We start from the raw sequence: 25,138 nt of genomic DNA, 5'->3' as shown, positions 1-25,138 counted from the left end.
TCTCCAATGAGAGAGTAGCCTTCTTGCCTGGTAAGGCTATAGCAACTTACAACAAGTTGGATAAATTTGAATCCCTGGTGTTGTTCGTGATATAATTAATGTGTTGAGATAAATCTCAAAAATAGTTCAATGACAATCAAATCAAATTATTGTAACTTAAAAGTGAGGCAACATTAGTTACATACTTTATAATGTTTGGGACGTGGATGTTGATGTGAAAAGCAGCATTTATTACCCAAACATATCCCCATTGAGAGGAGGAGGAGACAGTCTCAGTCCAGGGGGAGGGAGAGGAGCCCGCGGGAGGGACACAGTGGGCCCGGGGGGAGGGAGAGGGGCCCGCGGGAGGGACACAGTGGGCCCGGGGGGAGGGAGAGGGGCCCACGGGAGGGACACAGTGGGCCCGGGGGGGAGGGAGAGGAGCCCGCGGGAGGAGGGGACGGCCCCGGCCCCGGCCCCGGGGAACGGTAACCCGCCCCGGTATAAAGCGGGGCCCGCGGTTGGTCTCGGGTCACTCGATCCTGAGGGCGGCCGGGGGTAATGAAGCTGGAAAGCTGTCCGAGGCCTCACCGAGCCGCGGTGTCCTTCCCTGCAGTGGCTCCGGCTGGAGGCTGCTGTATCCCCGGGAGGCAGCAGGAGATGGTGCGGGGGCCAAGGGCAGGCCCAGCGCCGCCGGCTGGGGGCCGGGGCCGCTCCCGCTTTTCCACCTCGCGGCTGGGCGGCCTCCGACCGCAGGCTCCACCCGCGGGGCCCAGGGCCCCGGGCAGCTCGAGTGAGAGCGGGCCCGCCTCCAGGTCGGCGGACTCTGATACCTCAGCCCGGAGCGGGCCGGTGGACAGCACTGGAGAAGGGGACTTCTCCCTCAGCCTGACCCCCGAGGCCGTGCTGGAGCTCCAGCCGCTGCGGGCCGGGAGGAGCAGGAGGCAAGGCCCGGGGTGGGCCTCAGCCGCCGATATCCGGGGCCTGGTGAAGATCTCGCTGCTCAATAACCAACACAAATACGACGATGTGGAGGAGGAGGAGGAGGAGGAGGAGGAGGAGGAGGGCGGACCAAGTGACCCGGCGCTGCACCAGAGGTGCCTGGACTGGCTGCACGGGGTACAGGAGGCGGCTACCCGGCCCCAGGACCGGACAGAGTCGGGGGGGAGGTGACTGAGCCCAGGCTGGTCCCCCACGACCCCCCCAGCTACACGGGGTAAGGGTGTGAGTGAATGGGAGGCGAGATGGACATCCCGCCCACACACAAACCCCCCGATTTCAGCAATCTCCACACTGCTTCCCTGTCTGAGTGAAAACTGCAAATCCACCATCAACATTACTCTGGCTGTTTGCATTTTGTCTGAAATCTTCATTGTTCCTGCAGACAGTATAGTTGAAGTTTTAAGTTAAGGTTTACCCTGGATCCACAGAACAGTGCCCGTTAAAGAATTAAATGAAGTTCACTATTGAGTGGGAGAGAGGGTTGATGCTTATGTTACAGTAAAGTGAAAAAAAAGGTAATGTGCAAGAAAGGAACTATTCTCAGGAATATACTTCACAATGTTTGGGTACATTTTGTGCTCTGTCTAGTTTGGAGCTGCGTGACAGATAATGATCTACCAAATATGTTTTAGATTGTTTAGATTAGATTGTTTAGATTAGATTAGATTACTTACAGTGTGGAAACAGGCCCTTCGGCCCAACAAGTCCACACCGCCCCGCCGAAGCGCAACCCACCCATAACCCTAACCTAACACTACGGGCAATTTTAGCATGGCCAAGTCACCTGACCTGCACATCTTTGGACTGTGGGAGGAAACCGGAGCACCTGGAGGAAACCCACGCAGACACGGGGAGAACGTGCAAACTCCACAGTTAGTCGCCTGAGGCAGGAATTGCCACCGTGCCGCCCTGTTCTGGCTTGTCAAAGAAAATATAAATATTGTGTGCAGTCCTGGTCTCCCTCCTATTGGAAGGATGTTATGAAACTTGAAAGGGTTCAGATTTACAAGGATGTTGCCAGGGCTGGAGGGTTTGAGTTATGGGGAGAGGCTGAATAAGCTGTGGCTGTTCTCCCTGGAGCATTGGAGGCTGAGGGATGACCTTCTAGAGGTTTATAAAATCATGAGGGGCATGGATTGGATAAATAGACAAGATGTTTTCCCTGGGTTGGGGAGTCTAGAACTATAAGGCATAGGTCTAGGGTGAGGGGGAAAAATTTGAAAGGGACCTAAGGGGCACCTTTTTTTTCATGTGTGTGGTGGTGCATGTGTGGAATGTGGTGGAGGCTGGTACAAATACAACATTTAAATACATTAGATGTATATATGATTGGGAAGGGTTTTGAGGAATATGGGTCAAGTGCTGGCTAATGGGAATAGATTAGGTTAGGATATCTGGTTGGCATGGACAAGTTGGACCGGAAGGTCTGTTTCTGTGCTGTACACCTCTATGACTCTGAGTGAATATGATATCACTGTCAAGAAATGGATATGACCTGTAATGAGAAGTGAGGAATGGACAAATGAGAGGACTACCAGAGCAAGACTTTATATTTATACCTGCTATCTGCTCGTGATATGGACAACTGAATGTGCAAAGTGTACAATAAATCTAAAAATAAACTGGTTTATTTTGAATGTTTTAACAAATTGTCATTAAAGCATTGCTGCATACTTAAAATACTTTTAGATGTAGATTAAATAATCTTTTCCTGTTAATTTTGAAATGGCTTTTAAAATGAATGTAAGTGACTGGAATATCAAGAATTGCCATTTAAAATTGTGATTCAGTTGACACAAGTACATAATGAGGAATAGCCTATGAAAAAAGTTTTACAAGAAATCAGTGATTTCAGGGAGAGATACATTTCAGCCTATTCAGGCCTCTGAAATTAATACACTTGCATGATAAATCTTGTAGTAATTTATTTTCAACTTCCAAGTTGCCTGCTCCTTTATATGCTTTGCAGATATTTTTCATGGATACTTAAAACTGTCCTACCCAAATTTTTGGAACTTTTTTTCTCTGACATATATGATTTGAGAGTTTGTTTTGTTAACTTCTGGGAGCATTCAGTTTAGATTGATTTGAACCCATATTGCCCACAAACCACCTATCAGTGTGTTGGCTGAAGAACAAGCCATCCTTTTGCACAAGCTTAAACATTTCGAAGAATGCTCTGTTCCTGGGAGTTGGTGTCAATATTACTCAGTCTAAGGCTGATACAGTAGAGAAGAGCAAGTTAAATAGTCAAGGCAGGTAATAGCAAGGTAGAAAATAAGGTAAGGCTAATAAATTGCATTTATTTCAATGCCAAAGGTCTGACAGGAAAAGCAGATGAACTCTGCATGATTGTGAACATGAGACTGGGATATCATAGTTATTACAGAAACGTAGCTCAAGGAGGGGCAGCTTCTAGGTATAGATGCCATTGGAAGGTTGGGGGGGCAAGAGAGATGAGGGAGTGGCATTCTTGGTTAAGGATAACTTAACGGCTGTACTTTGGGAGAATACAGGTGAAAGTGAGGACTGCAGATGCTGGAGATTAGAGTCAAGATTAGAGTGGTGCTGGAAATGCACAGCAGGTCAGGCAGCATCCGAGAAGCAGGAAAATCGATGTTTTGGGCAGGAGCCCTTCATCATTTCCAGCACCACTCTAATCTTAGAGAGAATATTCCTGGTAGACTGTCCAGTTAAGTTATATGGATAGACCTGAGAAATAGGAAAGCGATGATCACCTTATTGGGATTGGCCCTCCAACAGTCAGCAGGAAATTAAGAAGCAAATATGTAATGAGATCTCTGAAATCTGTAATAGGATTGTAGTGGTAGGGGATTTTAGCTTTCAAAACATAGACTGTGAATGTCATAGTGTAAAGGGCTTGGTTGGAGAGGAATCAAAAACCTTTTTATTCAAGCGTATGGATGTAACTACTAGAGAAGGCATAAAACTTCACTTTCTCTTGGGGAAATAAGGCAGGGCAAGCTGACAGTGGGGCAGCACTTTGGGACTAGTAATCACAATTCTATTCATTATAAGGGCAGTAGGATTATATGTGAGAGGGAAATCGGCTGGGCACAAATGGGACATGAGAGAGCTTTGGCAAATAGGGTTAAGAATTCAGAGATCCTACAATACATTCAAGACAAAAGGTTAACTAGGGACAGAATAGGACCTCTTAAAGATTACCAAGGCCATCTAGGTGTGGAACTACAAGAGATGGATGAGATACTAAATAAATATTTTCAGTATTTACTGTGGAGAAGGATATGTGAGCTAAAGAACTTGTGGAAATAGTGATACACCTTGGAAAAAAATCCACATTACCAAAGAGAAGTTGCTGGATGTCTTAAAACGTATAAAGGTGGATAAATTCCCAGAATCTAATCAGGTGTTTCCGAGAACTTTGTAGGAAACTATGGAAGAGATTGCTTGACTCCTTGCTGAGTTATTTGTATCATTGATAGCCACAGGTGAGATGCTAAAGAGTTGTGGGTGACTAATGTGGTGCCAATGTTTAAGAAAGGTGGTAAGAAAAGCCAGGAACTATTGACCAGTGAGCCTGATGTAAGTTGTTGGAGCGGATCCTGTGGACAGGAGTGATTTGCATTTTGGAAAGGCAAGGACTGATCAGGGAGAGTCAACATAGCTAAGGGTCTGGGAAATTGTGTGTCTAACTTGATTTGAGTTTTTTGAAGAAGTGACAAAGAAGATTGAAGGCAGAGTGGTAGATGTTTATAAGGAATTCAGTAAGACATTCAACAAGGTTCCCCATGGGAGACTGATTAGTAAGGTTAGATCTCATGGAATACAGGGGGAACTAGCCATTTGGATACAGACTGGCTCAAAGGTAGAAGACAGGATGGTGGTGGAGGGTTGTTCTTCAGACTGGAGGCCTGTTACCAGTGGGGTGCCACAAGGATTGGTGCTGGGTGCTCTACTTATTGTCATTTACATAAATGATTTGGATGCGAGCATAAGAGGTATAGTTAGTAAGTTTGCAGATGACATCAAAATTGGAGGTGTAGTGGACGGTGAAGAGGATTACCTCAGATTACAACAGGATCTGGACCAGATGGGCCAATGGGCTGAGAAGTGGCAGATGGAGTTTAATTCAGATAAATGAGAGGTGCAGCATTTTGGGAAAGCAAATCTTAGCAGGATTTATACACTTAATGGCAAGGTTCTAGGGAGTGTAGCTGAACAAAGAGACCTTGGAGTGCAGGTTCATAGCTCCTTGAAAGTGGAGTCGCAGGTAGATAGGATAGTGAAGAAGACGTTTGGTATGCTTTCCTTTATTGGTCAGAGTATTGAGTATAGGAGTTGGGAGGTCATGTTGCGGCTGTACAGGACATCGGTTAGGGCACTGTTGTAATATTGCGTGCAATTCTGGTCTCCTTCCTACCGGAAAGATGTTGTGAAATGTGAAAGGGTTCAGAAAAGATTTACAAGGATGTTGCCAAGGTTGGAGAATTTGAGCTATAGGGAAAGGTTGAACAGGCTGGGGCTGTTTTCCCTGGAGCGTCGGAGGCTAAGAGGTGACCTTATAGAGGTTTACAAAATTATGAGGGGCATGGATAGGGTAAGTAAGCAAAGTCTTTTCCCTCTGGTTGGGGAGTCCAGAACTAGAGGGCATAGGTTTAGAGTGAGAGGGGAAAGATATAAGAGACCTAAGGGGCAACTTTTTCTCGCAGAGGGTGGTATATGTATGGAATGAGCTGCCAGAGGAAGTGTTGGAGGTTGGTACAATTGCAACATTTAAGAGGCATTTGGATGGGTATATGAATAGGAAGGGTTTGGAGGGATATGGGCTGGGTGCTGGCAGGTAGGACTAGATTGGGTTGGGATATCTGGTCGGCATGGACAAGTTGGACGGAAGGGTCTGTTTCCATGCTGTACATCTCTATGATTCTATGATAGACTGGTTAGTAAGGTTAGAACAGATAGAGTGCAGGGGACTAGCCAATTGGATACAAAATTGACTTGAAGCTCGTAGCAGATGGTGGTGGAATGTTGTTTGAACTCCAAGCATGTGACTGGTGGGGTGATGTAAGGATTCCTGCTGGGTCCACTGTTTTTTGTCACTTATATACATGATTTGGATGTGAATATAGGAGATATGGTTGGAAATTTGTAGATGATACCAAAATAGGGTGACATAGTGGACAGTAAAAAAGGTTTCCTCAGAGTACAACAGGGCCTTGATCAGAGGGGCAGATGACAGGCTATTTTAGATAAATGTGAAGTGTTGCATTTTGGTAAGGCAAAACAGGACAGGGACCTATACAATTTATGATAGGTTCTGAGGAGGGTTGCCAAACCAAGGGACCTGGGGGTGCAGAATCATCGTTCCTTGAAAGTTGAGCCACAGGTAGATGGGCTGGTGAAGAAGGCATTCGGATTTTTTAAATTGTTCCCAGGTGAACCACCTGAGCATACTTTTTAAATCAAGTTTAACACTATTGAAGTTCTCCTGTGTTTGTAATTTGTGGCACCTGCTTTATCCAGGATTCTCGTGTTTCCTGTTACTTAGACTGCTAAAATCCCAACTCAGTTGTTCTGTGACTTTTTTAAATTGAATTTATTGTCACGTGCGACACAGTGAAAAGCTTTATCTTGTGAGCAATACAGGCAGATCACATAGTTAAGTAGCATTGATAAGTAAATAATAGGTAAACAGCTGCAAAAACAAAAACACAAGTACAGGTGAATGTTAAGAGTTTGTGTGTGTAAATCTATGCATGGGATGTAGGGGTCACTGGCCTTGTCGACTGCTAACCAGTGGAAATTGCTTTACTGCAGGCTGACATTACAAAATGCATTTCTAAGGTAGATAGCTTTCCTGCATTTGATGAATTACAGTTTTAAGTGCCATGGCTAGAAACCAGCCTGGGAAGAAGAAATTGAAAATGTCTGAGGATGGAAGAATACTGTAAGTGATAGAAGACTAGAGAAGATTGCAAATGTACAAGGTCATGGAGAGCTTTGGAGATGAAAATGATGAGTTTGAATTGGACTAAGGAAAATGTAGTCAATTTAGGTCAGTGATGACAGGTTAACTAAGTGACTAAGACAGAATATAGGCAGCTCTGTTTTGAATGAATTGCTAAAGTACACAGGCCTTCGGGTTGCTATTTTCCGGGGTGCTTTACAAGATTAGGAACTGAATTTATGGTATTCATAGGAAAGTAGGCGATGTTTCTGTGCGACGAGGTGAAATAAGTGCGAATAGCTGGAAGTTGTTTAGTGTTAGCTCTAAATATAAGGTGCAAATATTTAGTATCTAGATGAATATGAGCTGCTTGACATGGATGTGGCTTTCTCAAGAAAGATTTCTGGTTTCTGTTCTCCAGCTTGATTTTGAACAGAATTGCACACTTGAGTGGCACAAGTGATCATTTAGGAAAGGGTAGGGAATCTATTATGATTAAAGTCAAGTTATTGTAAGGGCAAATAGCCTCTTTCTGACCCAAATAATCACAGCCAATTGTGAAAATTTCTCGGTGGGAAATGAATTGAAAATTGGAATTTCCATAAACTGTCATCCCATATCTGATGTGTTTGGTGGTTTACAGTGCTGGCAAATCCACTGCATGACACAAAATAAATAAATCTAAAGAATCAGCAGCTTGCCTATAGCAGCCACATTTTAAGCAACCTGAAACTGGAAGCAGTGGTGCAGAATTAAGAGACAACCTGGTTGAGCATAAAGAAGCTGTGCCTTTGATTATTTAACTCCCCCAATAACTAACCCCAACAATTTTTTTTTTCTTTTTCTCTCAAGTACCGTTGGACAGATCTTCATATCCTTTGGAAATTGTCACTCTCAATTAATGTATTTGGTCTAATCCAATCAGCAATCTGGGAAATATTTCTGGATTTTGTGGTTATGATGGTGGGGTTAGCCCTATTGATTGAAATGGGTTCAAAAATGGTCACAATGGCTCATGCAATTATTGGAAGATTAAAAACTGCTATGGTGCTATCAGATTATGGATCCAGCACAAGAGTTTGTGAAATAATGCTAATCAGTACAGGATCCAAAGCACTAGTTTGTTACAGTAGGTTCTTAAATCACTGGAACACCTAATAGCATTTAGCAGCTATAATAATGCATTCATAAATGTAATCCTTGTATGTGCAGCAAAGTGCAAAAAAAGTCTATTGGAAAACATAAATACAATAAAGCAAAGAGAATAAGAACATTGGAAATTGGAGCAAGAGTGGGCATTCAGCACCCCAACCCTACCCTGTCATACTGTAATATCATAGTTATGTGCCACTGACTTCAATTCCTCTTTCATGCCTGCACCTCATACACATCAAAAGTCTCTTAAATACTTTCAGTGACTTAGCCTCCACAATTGAGGTAGAGAATTTCAAACATTTACTACCCTCTGAGAGAAAACGTTCCTTCATATCTCAATTTTATAACTATGGCCTTTAGTTTGAGATTCCCCCACTAGTGGAAATGCCATCTTAACATCTACCCTGTCAAATCTATACAGAATCCTGTATGTTTTTAGTAAAATCTCCTCTCATTCTTTTAAACTAATGAACAAAGGCCTAACCATAGCTTCATGGACTCCTAGAGATGTACAGCATGGAAACAGACCCTATGGTCTAACTCGTCCACACTGACCAGATATCCTAACTTAATCTAGCCCCAATTGCCAGCATTTGGCCCATATCTCTCTCAATCCTTCCAATCCAGATGCCTTTTAAATGCTGTAATTCTACCAGCAGACATCACTGCTGGTACAATTCTGGCAGCTCGTTCCATACATGCACTCTCTGTGAAAAGATTGTCCCTTAGGTCCATTTTAAATTGTACCCCTCTCACCCTAAACCTATGCCCCCTAGTTTTGGACTCCCCTACCCTGGGGAAAAAAAAGACCTTGGCTATTCACCCTATCAATGCCTCTTGTGATTTTATAAACTTCTATAAGGTCACCCCTCGGCCTCTGATGCTCCAGGGAAAATAGCTCCAGCCTATTCAGCCTCTCCCTATAGCTCAATCCCTCCAACCTTAACAACATCCTTGTAAATCTTTTCTGAAACCTTTCAAGTTTAACAACATCTTTCCGATAGCAGGGACACCAGAATTGAACACAGTAGCCGTTCTTGATAAGTGATCCCTTCATCCCAAGAATCAGCTGAGTGAATCCCATTTGAACAGCCTCCAATGCCAGCATATCCTTAAATATGGGACCAAAACTGTATACAGCACTCCAGCTTTGGCCTCACCAATATCATGTACAGTTGTAACAAGTCTTCCCTACTTCAAACCCTAACAATAGAGGCCAAAGTTCCATTTGCCTTCTTAATTATCTGCTGTATCTGTATGCTAATGTTTTGTGTTTCATGCGCAAGAACCCAAAACCTTCACTTTTTGTGAAGTTGCTCTTCATTTAAACAATAGTCTGCCATTTGTTTCTTCCCAAGAAATTACATTATATTCCATCTCCAAAGTCTTTGCCCACTCACAATCTATTCCCTTGCAGATTCCTTATAGAAACTTGAAGTAGTTATTAGCTTATTGGTACTTCTGTCCTCATTACAACATACTCTCCCACCCTTTTTTTAATCATCAGCAAATTTTCAAACATTACACTCTGCACCCTCCTCCAAGGCGTTAATATAGATAGTAAGTAATTGAGACCCTAAGTCTGGTCCTTGTGATACCTAGCTAGTTGCGTCTATCCAATCTGAAAAAGACGCATTAATCCTGATGCTCTCTCTTCTGTGTGCTAACCGATCTTTGATCCATTTTAGTACATTATCACAGTAGCATGATCTGCTATCTTGTAAAATAACCTTTTATATGCCACTTTACTAAATTCCTTTTGGAGATCCAAATACACTAGGACAAACAGACAAGTTCTATCTTCAACTCTGCTTGTTATATCTTCAAAGAACTCCAGCAAATTTGCCAACCATTATTATCCTTTCAAAAGCTATGTTGACTCTGATTGTCTTCAGATTTTTGAAATATCTTGCAATTTCTTCCTTAATAATGAACCATAGTATTTTCCAATAACAGCTGTTGGCCAACTGACTTATATTTTCCTGTTTTCTGCCTCTTTTATTAAGCAGGGCTGTCACATTCACACTTTTCCCAATTTACTGGAACCCTGCAGGAATCCAGTGAGTTCATAAATATTTCAAACTGTTCTTTCACTATCCCTGCAGCCACTTCCTTTAAAATCCTTGGATGCTGGCCGTTGTGTCCTGTCTATCTGTCTGGCTTCAGGCCCGTTAGTTACCGATATGTTCTGCTTTGTGATAGAGCCTGTTACAAGACCTTGTAACAAGAATTTTACTCCCATTATTACCCTTCCTTCTGTGATATCTTTGGGATGTTTTATAGTGTCCTTCACCATGAAGACAAGTGCAAAACACTGGTTTCAAATTATCAGCCATTTTCCTGTTCCTGATTATCAACTCCCCAGTCCCATCCCACAAGAGTGCTACACTTAGTTTAGTCTTTCTATAAACTGATAAAAGCTCCTGCTGCTTGTTTTTGTATTTCTTGTCAATTCACTTTCATCATCAATTTTCTCCCTATAATCACTTTTTAGTCATCTGCTGCTGGTTCCTAAAAAAAAATCCTCTGACTACCTTTAATTTCCACCACTTTGTATGCATTAGATTCTGATTGGATACACTATTTGACCTCCTTTGTTAACAATGAGACTTTCATTGTTTTTATCATGTCCTTTCTGACTAGAATGACTAGAGTACACTTTTGCTGAGTGTTCGGAGATATCTGCTTAAATGTCTGCCGTTGCTCATCTACTGACCTTCCCCCTTATTTTATTTTCCCATTTTCTTCTTCATACCTCTGACACTAAGTGGGGAACACAGTCTTTGGGACTCTGCTTTTGCTACAGAGAACAGATCCATTCCTCTAACTATGCACTATAACATTTCTCTTTATTCCCCCCCCCCCCCTCCCCCACTTGAATGGCTCTCTGTGCCACAGTACAGTTTGCTTGTTCTCCCTGCAGACTGTGGAATTCATGGGACCCAGATTCAAATGAGAATGGTGAGAATAAGTGCAAAGCAGACAAGATCACATATTCCCAGTACTGAATCCATCCATCCATGGTACTGGTATATTTTACAAACAGTAAATGCTAGGCAAAAGGCAGGGATGTGCGCCAGGCTTTACTGTATTTTCAAAGACTTTGCACAGCCTAATAGGCTGAATGGCAGTCTCCTGTGTTATACATTACTATGACAGTGCTTCCCAAACCTTTACCCACTATGACCTCCTTTTGAGGCCTGAAAACGGGCGCAACCTTGCAGTGAAAACAGAGTAGGGACCTTTTGGAAAGGGAGTATGACTGTTAAAACTTGTTGAGACCTCCATGGTGGCCATTGCTGCCTCAGAGGTCATTAATCCATCTTGGGTCCCAACCCCTAGTCTGGGAAGGCATGATTCTCAGAGGAACAAGGTTGTTTGTTGCAGCTCTGATTTCTTTATGAGAAGACCATAAATGAAATTCCAGGTGCTGAGACCTTGGAAGAAATCAACAAGTAGAGGCCAACCTTTAGAATCTGTACTGACTTTTTGATGACATATTGCAATACTGTATATTCTATGAATGCAAACCTCTGATTTTAACACATTCTGTAAATTTGTTCTCTTAAATGGATAGCAAGAATTTTTGTATCATCTGGAAATTTCTTAATCATGCCCCCTATAGTTATATCTAAATCATTGATATATACCAAGAGCAGCATGCAAGCTTACATTGAATCCTGCCTACCCTGTTGGGAAACAGCCTTTGGTTATGAAACAGTTGATAATTGCCCTTTAAGAAAACAAAGAACTGAGATTTGGAACAAAACAGAAAGAACTAGAGAAAATCACATCTGGCAGCATCGGTGGGGAGAGAAACAAGAGTTAATGTGGCTTTTCGGAAACTTTGTTCTGTCTTTCTGACTTGAAGTGGCAGCTGGCTATTAATGTAGATCTTTTATTTTAACACCTTACAGTTGCTGATATCAGTCAAACAGCCAGTACAGCATTCAAGAATATGATTGCCACATATAAGGATGTTATGTTGTCAGATCTATTGCTGTGTGGAAACTGATAAGCAAGTCATTCTTCCAGTAAGACATAATGATGTCGGATACAGTATTTGTTGTATTGGCTTTCTAAGAGACCCGTGTTTCAAAAGTCCTGAAAACATTCAGTGATTTGTCACTATTGCAGTGGAAAATTTTCATATGCCCAGCTTTGCACTTCTGAAGTTTGTTGAACATTTGTGCCCTGTGACATTGACAAGTGCTCTTGTACCTATGGAGTACTCACTTCCTCGTAGCCAACAATGATTATTACACCTGGCTGGTTGCTGCATCTGAAAGAGAGCACAAAGGTATATTCAGAGTCATCTGATTCTATAATTGGTGATATTCTCTCATCCTTTTGATGTGGCATGCATATGTGATGCCCTTCTCTTGGTATTAATCTTAGAAGTTGCTTTTGCTGATGAAAAAAGTGGTTCAGTTTCCCACAAATGTTACACTGTTCACCAGGAGTAGGACACTATAGTATATGGGTCAGCATTGCAACAGTGGAAACATTCCTTACCAAATGCTTAATTCTATGAGATTGCTGATGTTGCTGTGCAGCTGGTTTCCTGGCATTTAAACAATGGACAGCGTTCACAGGAGTTGAATTTGATGTGTGTTAGTTACTGTTGGCTGTCTCAACTTCAGTAACTCTAGATATTGAAAGTGATAGTGATCTTGTTATCTCTGACCAAGGGGTGCAGTGCATAGTTCCTTGAAAATGGAGTTGCAGGTAACAGGTTGGTGAAGAAGACATTTGGCAAGCTTGCCTTCATTGGTTAATGCATTGAATATAGGAGTTGGGACGTCATGTTGCAACTGTACAGGACATTGGTGAGGCCAGTTTTAGAATACTGTATTCAATTCTGGTCTTCTTGCTGTAGGAAAAATGTTTTTAAACTTGAAAGGGTTCAGAAAAGATCTACAAGGATGTTGCTGTGATTAGAGGGTTTGGGCTGTGGGGTAATCTGGGCTTTTCTTTCCTGCAGCGTCAGAGGCTGAGGGGTTAATAATCATGATCTGTTCCCTGGGTGAGGGGCAACTTTTTTTATGCAGAGGTTGCTGCGTACATACCAGAGGAGGTAGTGGAGGCCAATGTAGAGTCAGATGTCCATGAACAGGGAGGGTTTTGAGGGATATGGGTCAAATGCTGGCAAATCAGTTTAGAATATCTGGTTTGAGTGGACAAGTTGGACCGAATGATCTGTTTTTTTCTGTGTAACTCTGACTCTATAACTGCTCTGACAGCCTTCTGTCATTGTCAGGTGCTTCTGACTGGAAAGATAACCTTCAATAATTTGTGTTTTGTTTTGACTTCCCGATGTTCAATGTTATCAAAGACGCAGTTCCTTGCTAATTGCCTATTGGCCAGTTGTCTCATTTGATTCATGTTGAGTGTGTCAATAGACAATTACTTTATTATATTTTAATTGGGCATGAAATCTGTTGTTCTTTCTTTTGTTTGTTGTTATGCTCACATCCATAAGTTTGGGTTCAAGACAGACAGATTGAGGAGAAGGCAAGATCAAAAACTGTCTTCAGGATTGGGCTTCTTTATAAACAGTTTATTAGGCATTAAGACTAAATACTACAATATCTGCTAATCAAAGATTTATCAGGCTCTAATTTAACAGCTCCATCATTGCAAGAAAATTCCGTGAATTCTATTGCCTAATGCTTGTTAGTCTACTCCATATGCCTCTCTCTTTTTCTGACTCTGCCCAAAAGTTGCTATTTCTCCCCATTGAGGAGCAGCTCTGTGATATCATCATAATATTACTCCAGGGTTCGAAAACCCATTCGCATCATTTATCAGTGCACTTTTTGCTGCAGAACCTTAGTCATTTTGCTTGATGTGATGGTCCCAAAATAACTTCTAATCCTTTACCTCGAAATTGGAAAAATCAAACCATTTTTTCCCCTTTTGTAAACTATGATTGCAAAACCTGTCATCATGACTTGGAAATGTCTCAACCATCATTGCAAACGTATGAACACAGGTCATGGCTCCAAATGTACATTTTGGTATTATGTTGAACTTTTATAAGGATCTGATTAGGCCACAACTTGTGTATTGCAGTTCAGAGTAGATATCCCAGCATGAATTCAGATGTGAGGGGTTTTGGTCCAAGTTTAGTTTGGAGAAATTGGGCTTTCTCTTTGGAGTAAAGGTTGATGAAGGGATTATGATAACGACAGATTTGGATATAGTAGGTAAAGAACAGCTGGACAAAAAACAAGGGGACAATGTTTTAAAGTGAAGATGTGTGAAGAACATATTTATGCACAGAGTGGTAATGAGCTGGAACTTGCTGCCTGTAAGGGTGGAGGAAAATAGATGAAAAATGATTTCAAAAAGAACAGGATGAATGCTTGAGGGAACTAAACTTACAGAACCAGTGGGATAGTGTGGGGCAATGAGACTGCCTAGATTGATTTGCAGAGAGATAGCACAAACTCTCTGGGCCATATTCTAAAATGGCTGTGATGTGCTCTTCCCGGGACGTGGATTGGGTTTCATTAGGAAACTGCAGAATGCTAAGGCCGGAAAGGTCAATGTGAGAGCAAGGTTAAAAATTAAAGTAACAGGTGCCTGGTAGCTGGGAGTTATGCTGACACTGAGAGTGTGTCCTCTGGGGTGGTCACCCAACCTGTTCTTGACCTGTTCATTATCGAGCAGAGTTTTGTGTAGATTTTTAAGTTGAAAGAAGCGCATCTAACCTTGTGTAATATTACCATCTTCGGGATTTTGTTTCAGCAGCCATTTTCACAGGGACATCTTTCGTCTTAAAATTTGTCGTGGATGGTTAAGTAAAAGAGAGACTGGAATATAAAGTCCTGTGGAATAACGCTTACAATGAGGGTAAAAACAATGACTGCAGATGCTGGAAACCAAGAATCTGGATTAGTGGTGCTGGAAGAACACAGCAGTTCAGGCAGCATCCAAAAGGGCTTTTGCCCTAAACGTCGATTTCGAAGCTACTTGGATGCTGCCTGAACTGCTGTGCTCTTCCAGCACCACTACTCCAGATTCTTACAATGAGGGTGGCGAGTCCTCCGAACGGAATTGCGAAAGGCTCAAACAGGAAAATACAGGGCAGCATGAAGCGTTTCTGGTAGGATTCCAAATAATTCCCCAGCACAAACCGGAATGCGAATATTATGTCTCATCTATAGACAGCAGCGGCTGGGAGCTGAAGTGCTCGGGAAGTGCTGCAGAACTATTAACACCATTCGCTTTAAAACCAAAAGTGGAACTAGTCACAGCGTCTTGTGGGCGGAGGGTGGGATCCTCTCAGCACAGCGTCTCCAGTCACCCAGAGCAACAACACTCACAGAAGTTGACTGTTCCGATCTTCTTTGGGTAAGTACCTGATTGAGGCACCGAAATGCTATATATTGGGTTGTTTTAGTTATTTTCTCTTTGTTTGGCGGAATGTTTGGATGTCATCCCTGAGTTTTATTTTTACTCCCCTTTCACCCATTACACGCTCCCCCGCTCATTTACAGGCTTTCTGACATGACGACAGTGGACACAACTCCTGAGGTACAGTTTGTCTTTTATCTTTATAATATCAAATAAGAGGCATATTGCATATCGAGCTGATTAATTACAAATATGATTTGATGCTCAATAAAAAATAACTTTGTCTAAATAGGTTTTCCTCAAGTGTACATCTGAAATTGGTGGCCATTGTGTAATTGAATCCAATATCTTAAAATGCACTTAACAAAACATTTGTTATGAGGCACTGCTGGCTAATTTGGCTTGGATATTCTGAAATTAAACTCTGCCAAGAGCCACTAATTCCTCACAAATCAGACTTCTAATGCAGATGGCAATTCTTCCTTTCCCTGTCAGCCACAGCACACCCAAACACAATATGTTATGATACACAAGATAATGTATTCCATGCTATACCACATCACTATACCATATCACACCATGCCATGCACGAACTCTCAACTAAAGAAGTGGATAGAGAAAAAAACAGAAGGGAAAGAGAACCATCCACATCTCCACCAATATTCTGGGGGCTACCATTGACTAGAAACTGAATTAGATCATCCATATAAATATAGTGGCTCTAGAAGGAGATCAAAGATGGAAGTCTGTACATATTCTCTGAAATATTCTCCACTTGCCTGGATGAATACTGACTTTTTTCCAATGACATACATGCCATGAATGATTGTTTGGATACAGCAAAAAATGAAACTCATATACAGAAGAGTTAGAGAAAAGTTAAAATGCATGAAAACATGGCTGCTAAGAGGAGCCATGTGTTCCAGCTGATTGTTTCCCATTTTCCTAATACCCACTCTAATCCTGCAGTTTATACTTATCTAATATTTATTTCATTACAGCTGTCCTGGTTTCTCCCCACCTACAAATGTCTACTCATAAAAAAAGCACCTTTCCTTCTCTCTTGGATGCATACCTTCCACCTCAACACAAGAAGCAGGTAAAACCCATCACCTCAATTACGTGATAAACCTTCCAAGTAATGACTATTGGTCTTCTGCAATCCAGCAGCATATTTCCGGCCAGGATGTCGGTGTGGAAATAAAGTGATCAGTACTTAAAGCTTTCCTTATGGTACAACTATTGTGTATTCATTCAGGTAAAGGAAGCCAGATTTGAGTGAGAAGTGAAAAGCTAGAAACACTAGTATTTTACAGATGTATCTCAAAGTATTTTCTTAACAGAAAACTTTGAAGTGCACCAACCATTATATAGGCAAATTGACTTTTCTCCCTTTAATTTGGTGCTATATACTAACAGTGAGTCCTCTTATTTCGGCACAAACCAGATAGTCAGTAGATGTCCTGCTGCATTGCCCCAACAGTGTGGTCCTAACATAGTACAATACCAGCAATGTGAGACTTTGGGCATATTTTTCCCTCTCTGAAGATGGAAAAAGCACAGCAGGTCAGCAGCATCTGAGGAAAAGGAGAGTCAACCTTTCAAGCATAAGCCCTTCATCAGGAATGTGGAGAGGGAAGGGGGCTGAGGGGTAAATAGGGGTGGGGCTCAGGCTGGGGTAAAGATACGTGGGAAAGCAATGGGTGGATGCAGGTAGGAGGTGATTGATAGGTCCATGGGAAGGATGGAGTGGATAGGTGGGCAGGAAGATGGACAGGTCAAGAGGGCTGGATCTAGGAGGAGGTGGGAAATTTGGAAATTGGTGAAGTCAGTGCTGATGCTGTTTGGTTGTAGAGTCCTGAGTCGGAAGATGAAGCATTCTTCCTCCAATCAGCAGGTGGCTTTAATTTGGCAGTGGAGGAGGCCCAGGATTTGTATTTCCTTGGGGATGAGTGAGGGGGAGTTGAAGTTGTTGGCCACAGGGCGTTAAGGTTGTTTGGTTTGTGTGGATCAAAGGTTTCCCTGAAACAATCTGCGAGTTGACTTTTGGTCTCCTCAGTGTAGAGGAGACCACATCAAGAGCAACAGATGCAGTAAATGAGGTTGGGAGAATGTACAGAAAAATCATTGCTGGATTTGAAATGTTCCTTTAGGGCCTTGGATGGAGGTTACGGGTAGGTGTGGGTGCAGGTTTCGCACCTTGTGCGGAGGCAGCGGACCTGGAGATGGCAACTGAGTCATGAGAAGGGAAAATAATTGAGTGAGTCGGCCCTGGAGAGCAACTCACTTTCTTTTCTCCCCCTAAGCAAAAGTGCTGGGTGAGATGGTCTAGTGAGCTCGAGAATGCCAGCAATTAAGGACTTTAAGTAATCAATTAATGGCCCTTTATGGGGCCTCAACTCACTACCTCACTGATTATTTGGCTCCCTAGCAGGCAAAAACAATGACTAGTTTCCCCACTTAGAAACCATGGCCAGGTTGTGAGGCAGCTCATCCATAGTCCCAATCTTCTGGCAGTCAGATACATGGATGGCAGGCAGGAATGTGTCCTCTGAAAGCTAATCCCTGTCCTGTGTCTGACCCTTCTCACCTCCCTCTCATTTCCATGAGTATCAACTATGTCTAAAGTCTCTTATCATGGACCTCATCAAATACTTTCTGAAAGTTACCTAAATAACAGACATAGACTTTTCCTGGTCCCCACTACATCAGTTACCCCTTTAAAGAGTTCAGTCAGATTCATCAGGCATCACCTACCCTTCACAAATTTATTTTGCTTCTGATTAGCTGAATATTTCTCGGTGGTCAGTCACTCTATGCTTAATTAAAGATACTAACTAACCCTGTGCTTTTGTTAAGTGTTGTCAGGAAGATGAGAACTGCAGGCTGTACAAGCTGCATAGCTTTTCCAGCATTCCCTGTAGGCCACCTGGAATGGGAGAGGATACACTTCCCCCAAGAAAGTCTTGAATTTTCCATCTACCCCTTTCCCACATTCCAGCCCAATCACACTCTTTCCCACCCGAACACAATTTTCCTCTTTGTTCTCTGTGTGACATCCAGCCCCTGCCTGGACACTGAGTTGAGTTGAATAAGACAATTCACAAGCTCATTGTCCCATTTGATCCTGGGCTGGCTTTCTGACCCTGTGCGATCCCCATTACAAGAATCACTTTCTTAATATCACTCTTCTTTGATCTGCCTTGGCTTTTCTGCGGCTGCACTGCTAAAATCCTATTTCTTGCCTTGTTACCTAAAAGAAAATCACTATTCCAATGTCCTGGATCCTTTGTCCTCCATCGGCTTGAGCTCATTTTAAACTTTGGACTGCTCACTGAGCTCGAAGGTTCATTTTCATGGATGTAGGTTTGCTCGCTGAGCTGGAACCTTCCAGCACAGCAAGCAAACCTACACCCAGAACTTCAACCTGAGCTACAAATCTTCTCAAAACTCGCTATTTTAAACTCTGCTGATAATATCTTAACCTGCACAAAATGCTATTTACACATTACCCCACTGTTTTCTTGTTATTGGTTCTCAATCTCCAGCACTTCAGATTTGACAATCTCATCACCACACTCAAACACATACGTGTTCCTATGCCTGTAACCTTCTCAAGTACTCAAATCCTCCAACTGACACTTTGTGCATCCAGAGATCCCTTTGCTTCTTGGTGTCTATATCTGCAGTTGCTAAGCCTCCAAGCTCTCTAATTTTCTCACTTTTTATGGCCCATTTCTCAACTTCCTTTTTTTTCCTTTTAAGGCTGTTTTCAGTCACTCAACATTGCTGAGCTAATGTTTGAACCATCAACTCCTCTGTTCCTTAGATGCTGCCTGACCAGCTGTGCTTTTCCAGAGCCACACTTTTTGACTCTGATCTCCAGCATCTTCAGTCCCCACTTTCTCCTTATGTTCCTTGTTGATTTTTGCTTGATTATGCTTCAGTAGTTTGAGAGATTTTTCTATATTAAAAGTTCTATATATAAATACAAGCTTTTCTTTTCTTGGTGCCCCTTTCCTGCCTGTCCTCTTGAATGTGCTCATCCATACTAAAGTACAACAGAGCAGAACTTTAGCAGCACAAAATACTACCAATGATGGAAATCTGAAATAAAAGCAGTAAATTTGGAAATCTTCAGTAATTATGACATCATCTGTGGAGAGAAAGCATGTGAGAATGCAGATAAAAACAGTGAAAGAAGAAAAAAGAAAGCTACAAATGCAATAGCTTAGAATAATAAAGAAGCAGGATGGAAATTGGATCTTAAAAGGGGCACAAAGGGGCCCAGCTTTTTGGAATTACTATCCAGAAATTCAAGAATGTCTGAAAGACACTAATCTAAAATTAGCACTGAAAATATTTCAAGTGCTATTGTTACCATCTTAAACAGAAATTATTAAATTTACACGTGCCAAAGGGGTCAGTGCAGAGCACATCAGTTGATTCTTGCAGGATCTGATAGATTTGTATTTGCCACCATTCTATTTTTATAATACTATTTTAAAGGCTAAAATAAATTAAATTCTTCCATGCATCTTAACATCTTATGTTTCTATTTAATTTTCAGCATTTGCGGTTTTGATTTTTTTTCTTATGAGAATGAATCTAATGTTAATGAAGGTTTTTTTTCTCCCCAGTCCAATTTGCATGTATTTTATAAGACAGATTACCAACTTTTGTTTTAATATCCACACTGTAAACTAAATCTTCCCATGTTTAGATATCGGTGCTGCACAATGTCAGACCTTTGAGGTCCTATTGTTGCGAAGTGTGTGTTGGCCTTTCGAGTACAAGATTTTCATCTCTCAGATATAACGTATGACACTGCACTATGTCACAACAGTTATTCTTCAAAAAGACAAAGAAACATTGTTAAGTACTTTGTCATGGAAACTCATGACAACATTTCCTTCTTATTCAGCCCTTGCCTTTGTTTTTAAACTGGTGAAAGCCACTGCACATTGTTCTTTCCTCAATGGGAGTAGAGAGCCTGAAAGGGGAAAACATGAGAGTTTCTAGGGAACTAAACTTGGTTTATCTGCTGTATTTTAAATAGCTCAGGACATCTATATTTGATAATATGCCACCTGTTTGTAAAACAGACACTTGTCTACTTCTCAGTTTTATTAAAAGGCCCAACAATGTGCACCCTGAAAATGACAAGGTAATTTCTGCCTGAAGGAGAGAAGCATTATTTGCTGGCCTCCATGGTGTTCAGTGTTGCCAGAGCAACAGGGACGTAAAGCTCACCTTACCTCTCGGGCAGTGGAATGAAAGGACAAAACCCGTCCGTCCTTAAGTGAAGAGAGGAATAAGACACTTTGGTGACTTGATTAGCTGAAAACTGATAGACCTTATAGGACACTGATAAGCTGTGTCAAGTCAGGAAGAAGGTCTCTTTTCACCTAATGTGTGCCTGGGGGCTGCAATTAAAGCTTCTTCAGTCACATCTGCACAGACTTTGTAGTCCATAAATTGCAGTAAAATGTTGTTTTCGATAGAATAAACGAATTAGCTCTGACTGCAGCAATGCAAGAAGGCAGCTTGCCATCATCTTCTGAAGGGCAACTAGGGATGGGCAATAAGTGCTCTCCCAGTTAGTCACCTCCACATGCCACGACCAAATCAAAAAAAGATGTATTAAGGAAGAAGTTTCTGACAGTTTCTAGTTTAAACCGATGTTACAATAGTTAAGCAGCATTTCAGTATGCAAAATCATTAACTGAGCTTAGAGTCATAGAGATGTACAGCACAGAAACAGATCCTTCGGTCCAACTCATCCATGCTGACCAGATATCCTATACTAATCTAGTCCTATTTGCCAGTATTTGGCCCATATCCCTCTCAACCCTTCCTATTCACATACCCATTCAGATGTCTTTTTTTGTTGAATCCTAGATTGATAAAATACATTTTCGCAATCCCAAAGTTAGATTATTTAAGTAAAAGATGAAAAGTCATGGGGCAAAAAAGAGCAAAATCCTCAATGTGAGAAATAAAACACAAATTGAACAGTTTCACTAGCTAGGCGACATCTGTAGAGAGAACAGATCAGTTAGCGATACCAGTACACATTCCTCTTTGAAACTCTCAACAATGTCCCTCAACATGGGAAAAACTCACTTTCAAAACTTTCTCTCTACCTTTTCTTTGAAGTACAGGATCCTGATTGGATTGGTCTTTTTGATCATCATCTACTCTCTGCTTTGTTAGGAGAGAGTAGAAGAAAAAATGTCATGAAATGCACAATGTCTCTGTTTTGAATTTCAAAGTACTCCTGGGGTGGCATGGTGGCTCAGTATTTTGCCTCGCAGTGCCAGAAACCAGGGTTCAATTCCAGGCTCGGGCGAGTCTGTGTGGAGTTTGCACATTCTCCTCATGTCTGTTTGGATTTCCTACGATGCTTTGGTTTCCTCCCACAGTTCAAAGATGTGCAGGTTAGGTGAATTGGCCATGCTAAATTGCCCATTGCGTCCAGAGTGTGCAGACTAGGTGGATTAGCCATGGGGAATGCAGGTTCACAGGGATGGTGTGGGTCTGGGGAGGATGTTCTTTGGAAGGTCAGTATGACTTTAATGGGCCAAATGTAGGGATTTTATCATTCTTGTTTGTGATTTTCATGAAGTTGCATGTCTGAAATGGAGGTTTTGTGATGGTATCTTAACATCTACGTGGTATAAGCAATGTGGCATAATGAGATTCACAGAAATCATGATGCTGTCTCTGGTTACCTGATTCTGAAATCAGTAAGAGAGGAGAAACTGATCGAGAATGAGCTTATGAAGAATGAGGTCTTGGCACTACATGGGAGAGCTGTAGTTAAGAACTTAATATGTACAGATGTCAGTAAGGGTGTGTTACAGTGTGTAAGGAATTAACGAGCCTTACTTAAAGATAAGAAGGACAGTGTGTGTGCAGCCTCAGATACTCCAGACTGGTATCACAATGTGCACGTAATAACATTTTGGCTAAAACTATAAGATAAAGCCATTGATAGTACTGATATATATGCAGCTTTTGCAATCCATTATCAGCAAAGGCTGACTAACAGCTGCAAGCTGCAGAAGGAAACTGATATTTTGAAAGCCAATAACATGAAAATGTAACTCATCCGAAAGGATGGTGAAATGTAGAAAGTTGCAATTATATTTAACATGTCATCACTCCTATTGGACAGGAAGAAACCCATACACATGATAGCCTGGAATGTGATGAAGGAATAGGATTGTTTTACTACTAAGCTAGGGAGCAGTGGAAGGTTTTAATGTCAGCTCCCTTTACCTCCTCCATCCAGAGAGTGTTCATTTTTTGATGGTTTATTTGCATTTGCCAAAACTTTGAAATTTACAGTGAACATGGGTGTGGTATTAATCTTCATTGAAAATTTTACTTTCTGTTTTAAACTGTGCAATATATGGCATTTTGGCAATAACCATATTTCTTGAATTTTTTTTATCATCGGTTCTTGAGAAGGGAAATGTTTTGTTTAATCGAAGATCTGCTAATAGCTAATTCCATGGTGTAAATTAACTCATTTGGGCCTACGAGCATCTCATGAAGTGGTCTGCAAATATAAAAATTAAAACCCATGCTATCCCAATGCAGTGCCTTTCTTGGTCTGCTCAGCGGATCCTGGGAGCTGTTTGTTCAGAATCTTTACGCAAGATTACCCAGAATTTTGATTGTAAACATATATATTGCCCACTCCTCATTCATAATGACAGTCTTTGTTTAGTTAGCAGCCTGTCTGACACAACAGCCTTTTTCATGCTGAGCAGTTCATTCCTGCTATCCATATTTTGGTGCCAGTCACTTTGGTTACTTCTCTCCCCTAAACGAGTTCATGCTGCCCTTACCTTAAGTTAAGGTAGAAATCTCCATCTCCTCCACTCAGTTATCCTGGCCCTCTCCTTCACTCTATTTTCTGCCGCAATGGACGTCAATTCTGTCTGTCATCAGTTCAGCTCGTACTGGAGATCTTCTGCACCACCCTGCACAGCACTTCCTTCAGCAATGCTGCATCCAAATGTCACTCTCGGGCTGCTACCCGCTGCAACTCCTGGTGATAGGAGGCTCCTACCTATGGTGTTACAGCATCACTCAAGTCACATGGAGCAGAAGCAATAACAGGAGGCTGGCTTCCAGGATAGGTCAGAGACTTTGGTGGACATGTGGGGAGCCTGGTTCCCAATCTGGAAAAGCAGACTAGGCACTGACTGCCCATCTCCAGCAAAGACAATTGGCACATGTGCTCAGGATATTGATTGATCCTAGCAATTGTGTGTATTGGTTATTACTCTAGTTTCATTTATTACCTAAATCAGATGCTTTTGTGACTTAATAGCAAGCAGTTTCTGCCATTTCCTACATTAATGATGTAGGTTGTATTTTTATATTTTTGGTTTGTACATTAGGTCATCTTTGGCTTCAGATAGGGGCAGGGTGGTACATCAGTATTCACATGTTATTACTGGATTTCTGTTTGTGAATGTACTTTATTTGATACAGCATTGATTTTAAAAAGTACAGCATAATTTCAGTTCTTGATAAATATGATGGAATATTGGAAGTCTAAATGCTATGGGGTAATGCGTTCTACTTAGTTCCCTTTTCGATTATCCATCAATTAGAGTAATGTTTCTTGAAAGAGCTTTGTTGTATTATTTTCTTGTCTGTGAATCAAAATGATTGTTGTGATGAAGGCACCATTTTCTGCTGTTGTGATGGTTATAAATCTGTGAGATTAATATGTATTGGCAGTGTTCCATTTGTTTGGAAGAAGGTTGATTCTGTGGACTGTCCAGTAAACACTGTGTTTAGTGTTGCTGAAGTGTTAAAAGGCACAGGAATGCCAGAGTCCATTATTTGAAATTGGTCCGAGGGAGAATGTTTTCAACACTTGCAATCATCAACAATGAATGTACCCGTTATGTGATGTGTTGTGTAATTTTAAATGCCAAAATGTGTTGAATTTATAAATGACCAGTTCATGCGTATATAACCTGACCTCTTTGTTTCTTTATCTCTTCACCTCCCTGTCCTCATTTTCACTCCTCCTCTGTTCCATGAACACTCAATTAGTATTCGGGTTTTATCCCCTATCAATCCTCTTTTACTTGTCAAAGTTTTCATTCTCTCCATGTGAGTCTCACCCATGAATGCTAGCAGGCATTTTAACAGCTATACAGATCATTATAACTGAAGCTGATCTCACCATTACATAACGTCCACATGTGCACCTTCATTAGGATTGAGAGCAGTAACTCTTATGAGATGAATTGTAATGTCTCTGCTTGAAATCAGCTAACTCAATATGTATGTGTAATTAGTCGTGGGATTGTGTCTTGGTAGGGTATTGACTCATAAAACAACGGAGAGAGTGTTGCTTTGTAAATTTAAAACTGCAAACAGCATAGGGAAAACACAAATTTTTGTGTTAAAGGAAATATATAAAAATGTGCGTAATTTCAATAAATCTCTTCAAAATGTCCACTTCTCTCTTCTGGAGACACGGACTTACTGAGAAATAAGTCCATGTCCAGCTTCAATACCAAGCCCAAACCTTTTGAGCCCACATATTTTCTAGCACAAGTCACTCTAAAGCATTCAGAAGTGAACACCTGAGATTATTTATTGTCCCAATCCTGTAATACTGAGGCTAACTGCAAAGATTCAACTGTTTCCCTACTAACATAAAGTCTGATA

The 25,138-nt window shown here is 41.6% G+C and overlaps 2 protein-coding genes across 5 annotated transcripts in view; both read left to right on the top strand.

Moving 5' to 3' along the window:
• Positions 1–409: 409 nt before the first annotated feature.
• Positions 410–2,618, top strand: prr18 (proline rich 18). Its single transcript, XM_072581030.1, has one exon. The coding sequence runs from the start codon at positions 541–543 to the stop codon at positions 1,150–1,152; it is 612 nt and encodes a 203-aa protein (XP_072437131.1). The 5' UTR covers positions 410–540; the 3' UTR covers positions 1,153–2,618.
• A 12,627-nt stretch (positions 2,619–15,245) lies between these two features.
• Positions 15,246–25,138, top strand: part of LOC140483090 (uncharacterized) — a 163,042-nt gene continuing 153,149 nt past the window's right edge. For 3 of the 4 annotated variants that reach the window (XM_072581029.1, XM_072581027.1, XM_072581025.1), the window contains exons 1-2: positions 15,246–15,427; positions 16,432–16,529. In XM_072581029.1, coding sequence (XP_072437130.1) covers positions 16,458–16,529 — 72 coding nt within the window. In that variant the 5' untranslated portion in view covers positions 15,246–15,427; positions 16,432–16,457. Of the gene's footprint in view, positions 15,428–15,573; positions 15,611–16,431; positions 16,530–25,138 lie in introns of all 4 variants that reach the window. The other variant, XM_072581026.1, reaches the window with a different exon arrangement.

The sequence above is a fragment of the Chiloscyllium punctatum genome, chromosome 11, assembly GCF_047496795.1.
Source record: "Chiloscyllium punctatum isolate Juve2018m chromosome 11, sChiPun1.3, whole genome shotgun sequence".
Taxonomy (NCBI): Eukaryota; Metazoa; Chordata; class Chondrichthyes; order Orectolobiformes; family Hemiscylliidae; genus Chiloscyllium; species Chiloscyllium punctatum.
The sequence above is the reverse complement of the archived record's forward strand: the minus strand, read 5'-3'. Positions and strand labels throughout refer to the sequence as shown.

Coding starts and splice junctions, on each gene's coding strand:
- prr18 (XM_072581030.1), top strand. CDS start 541: ATGAAGCTGGAAAGCTGTCCGAGGCCTCACCGAGCCGCGGTGTCCTTC.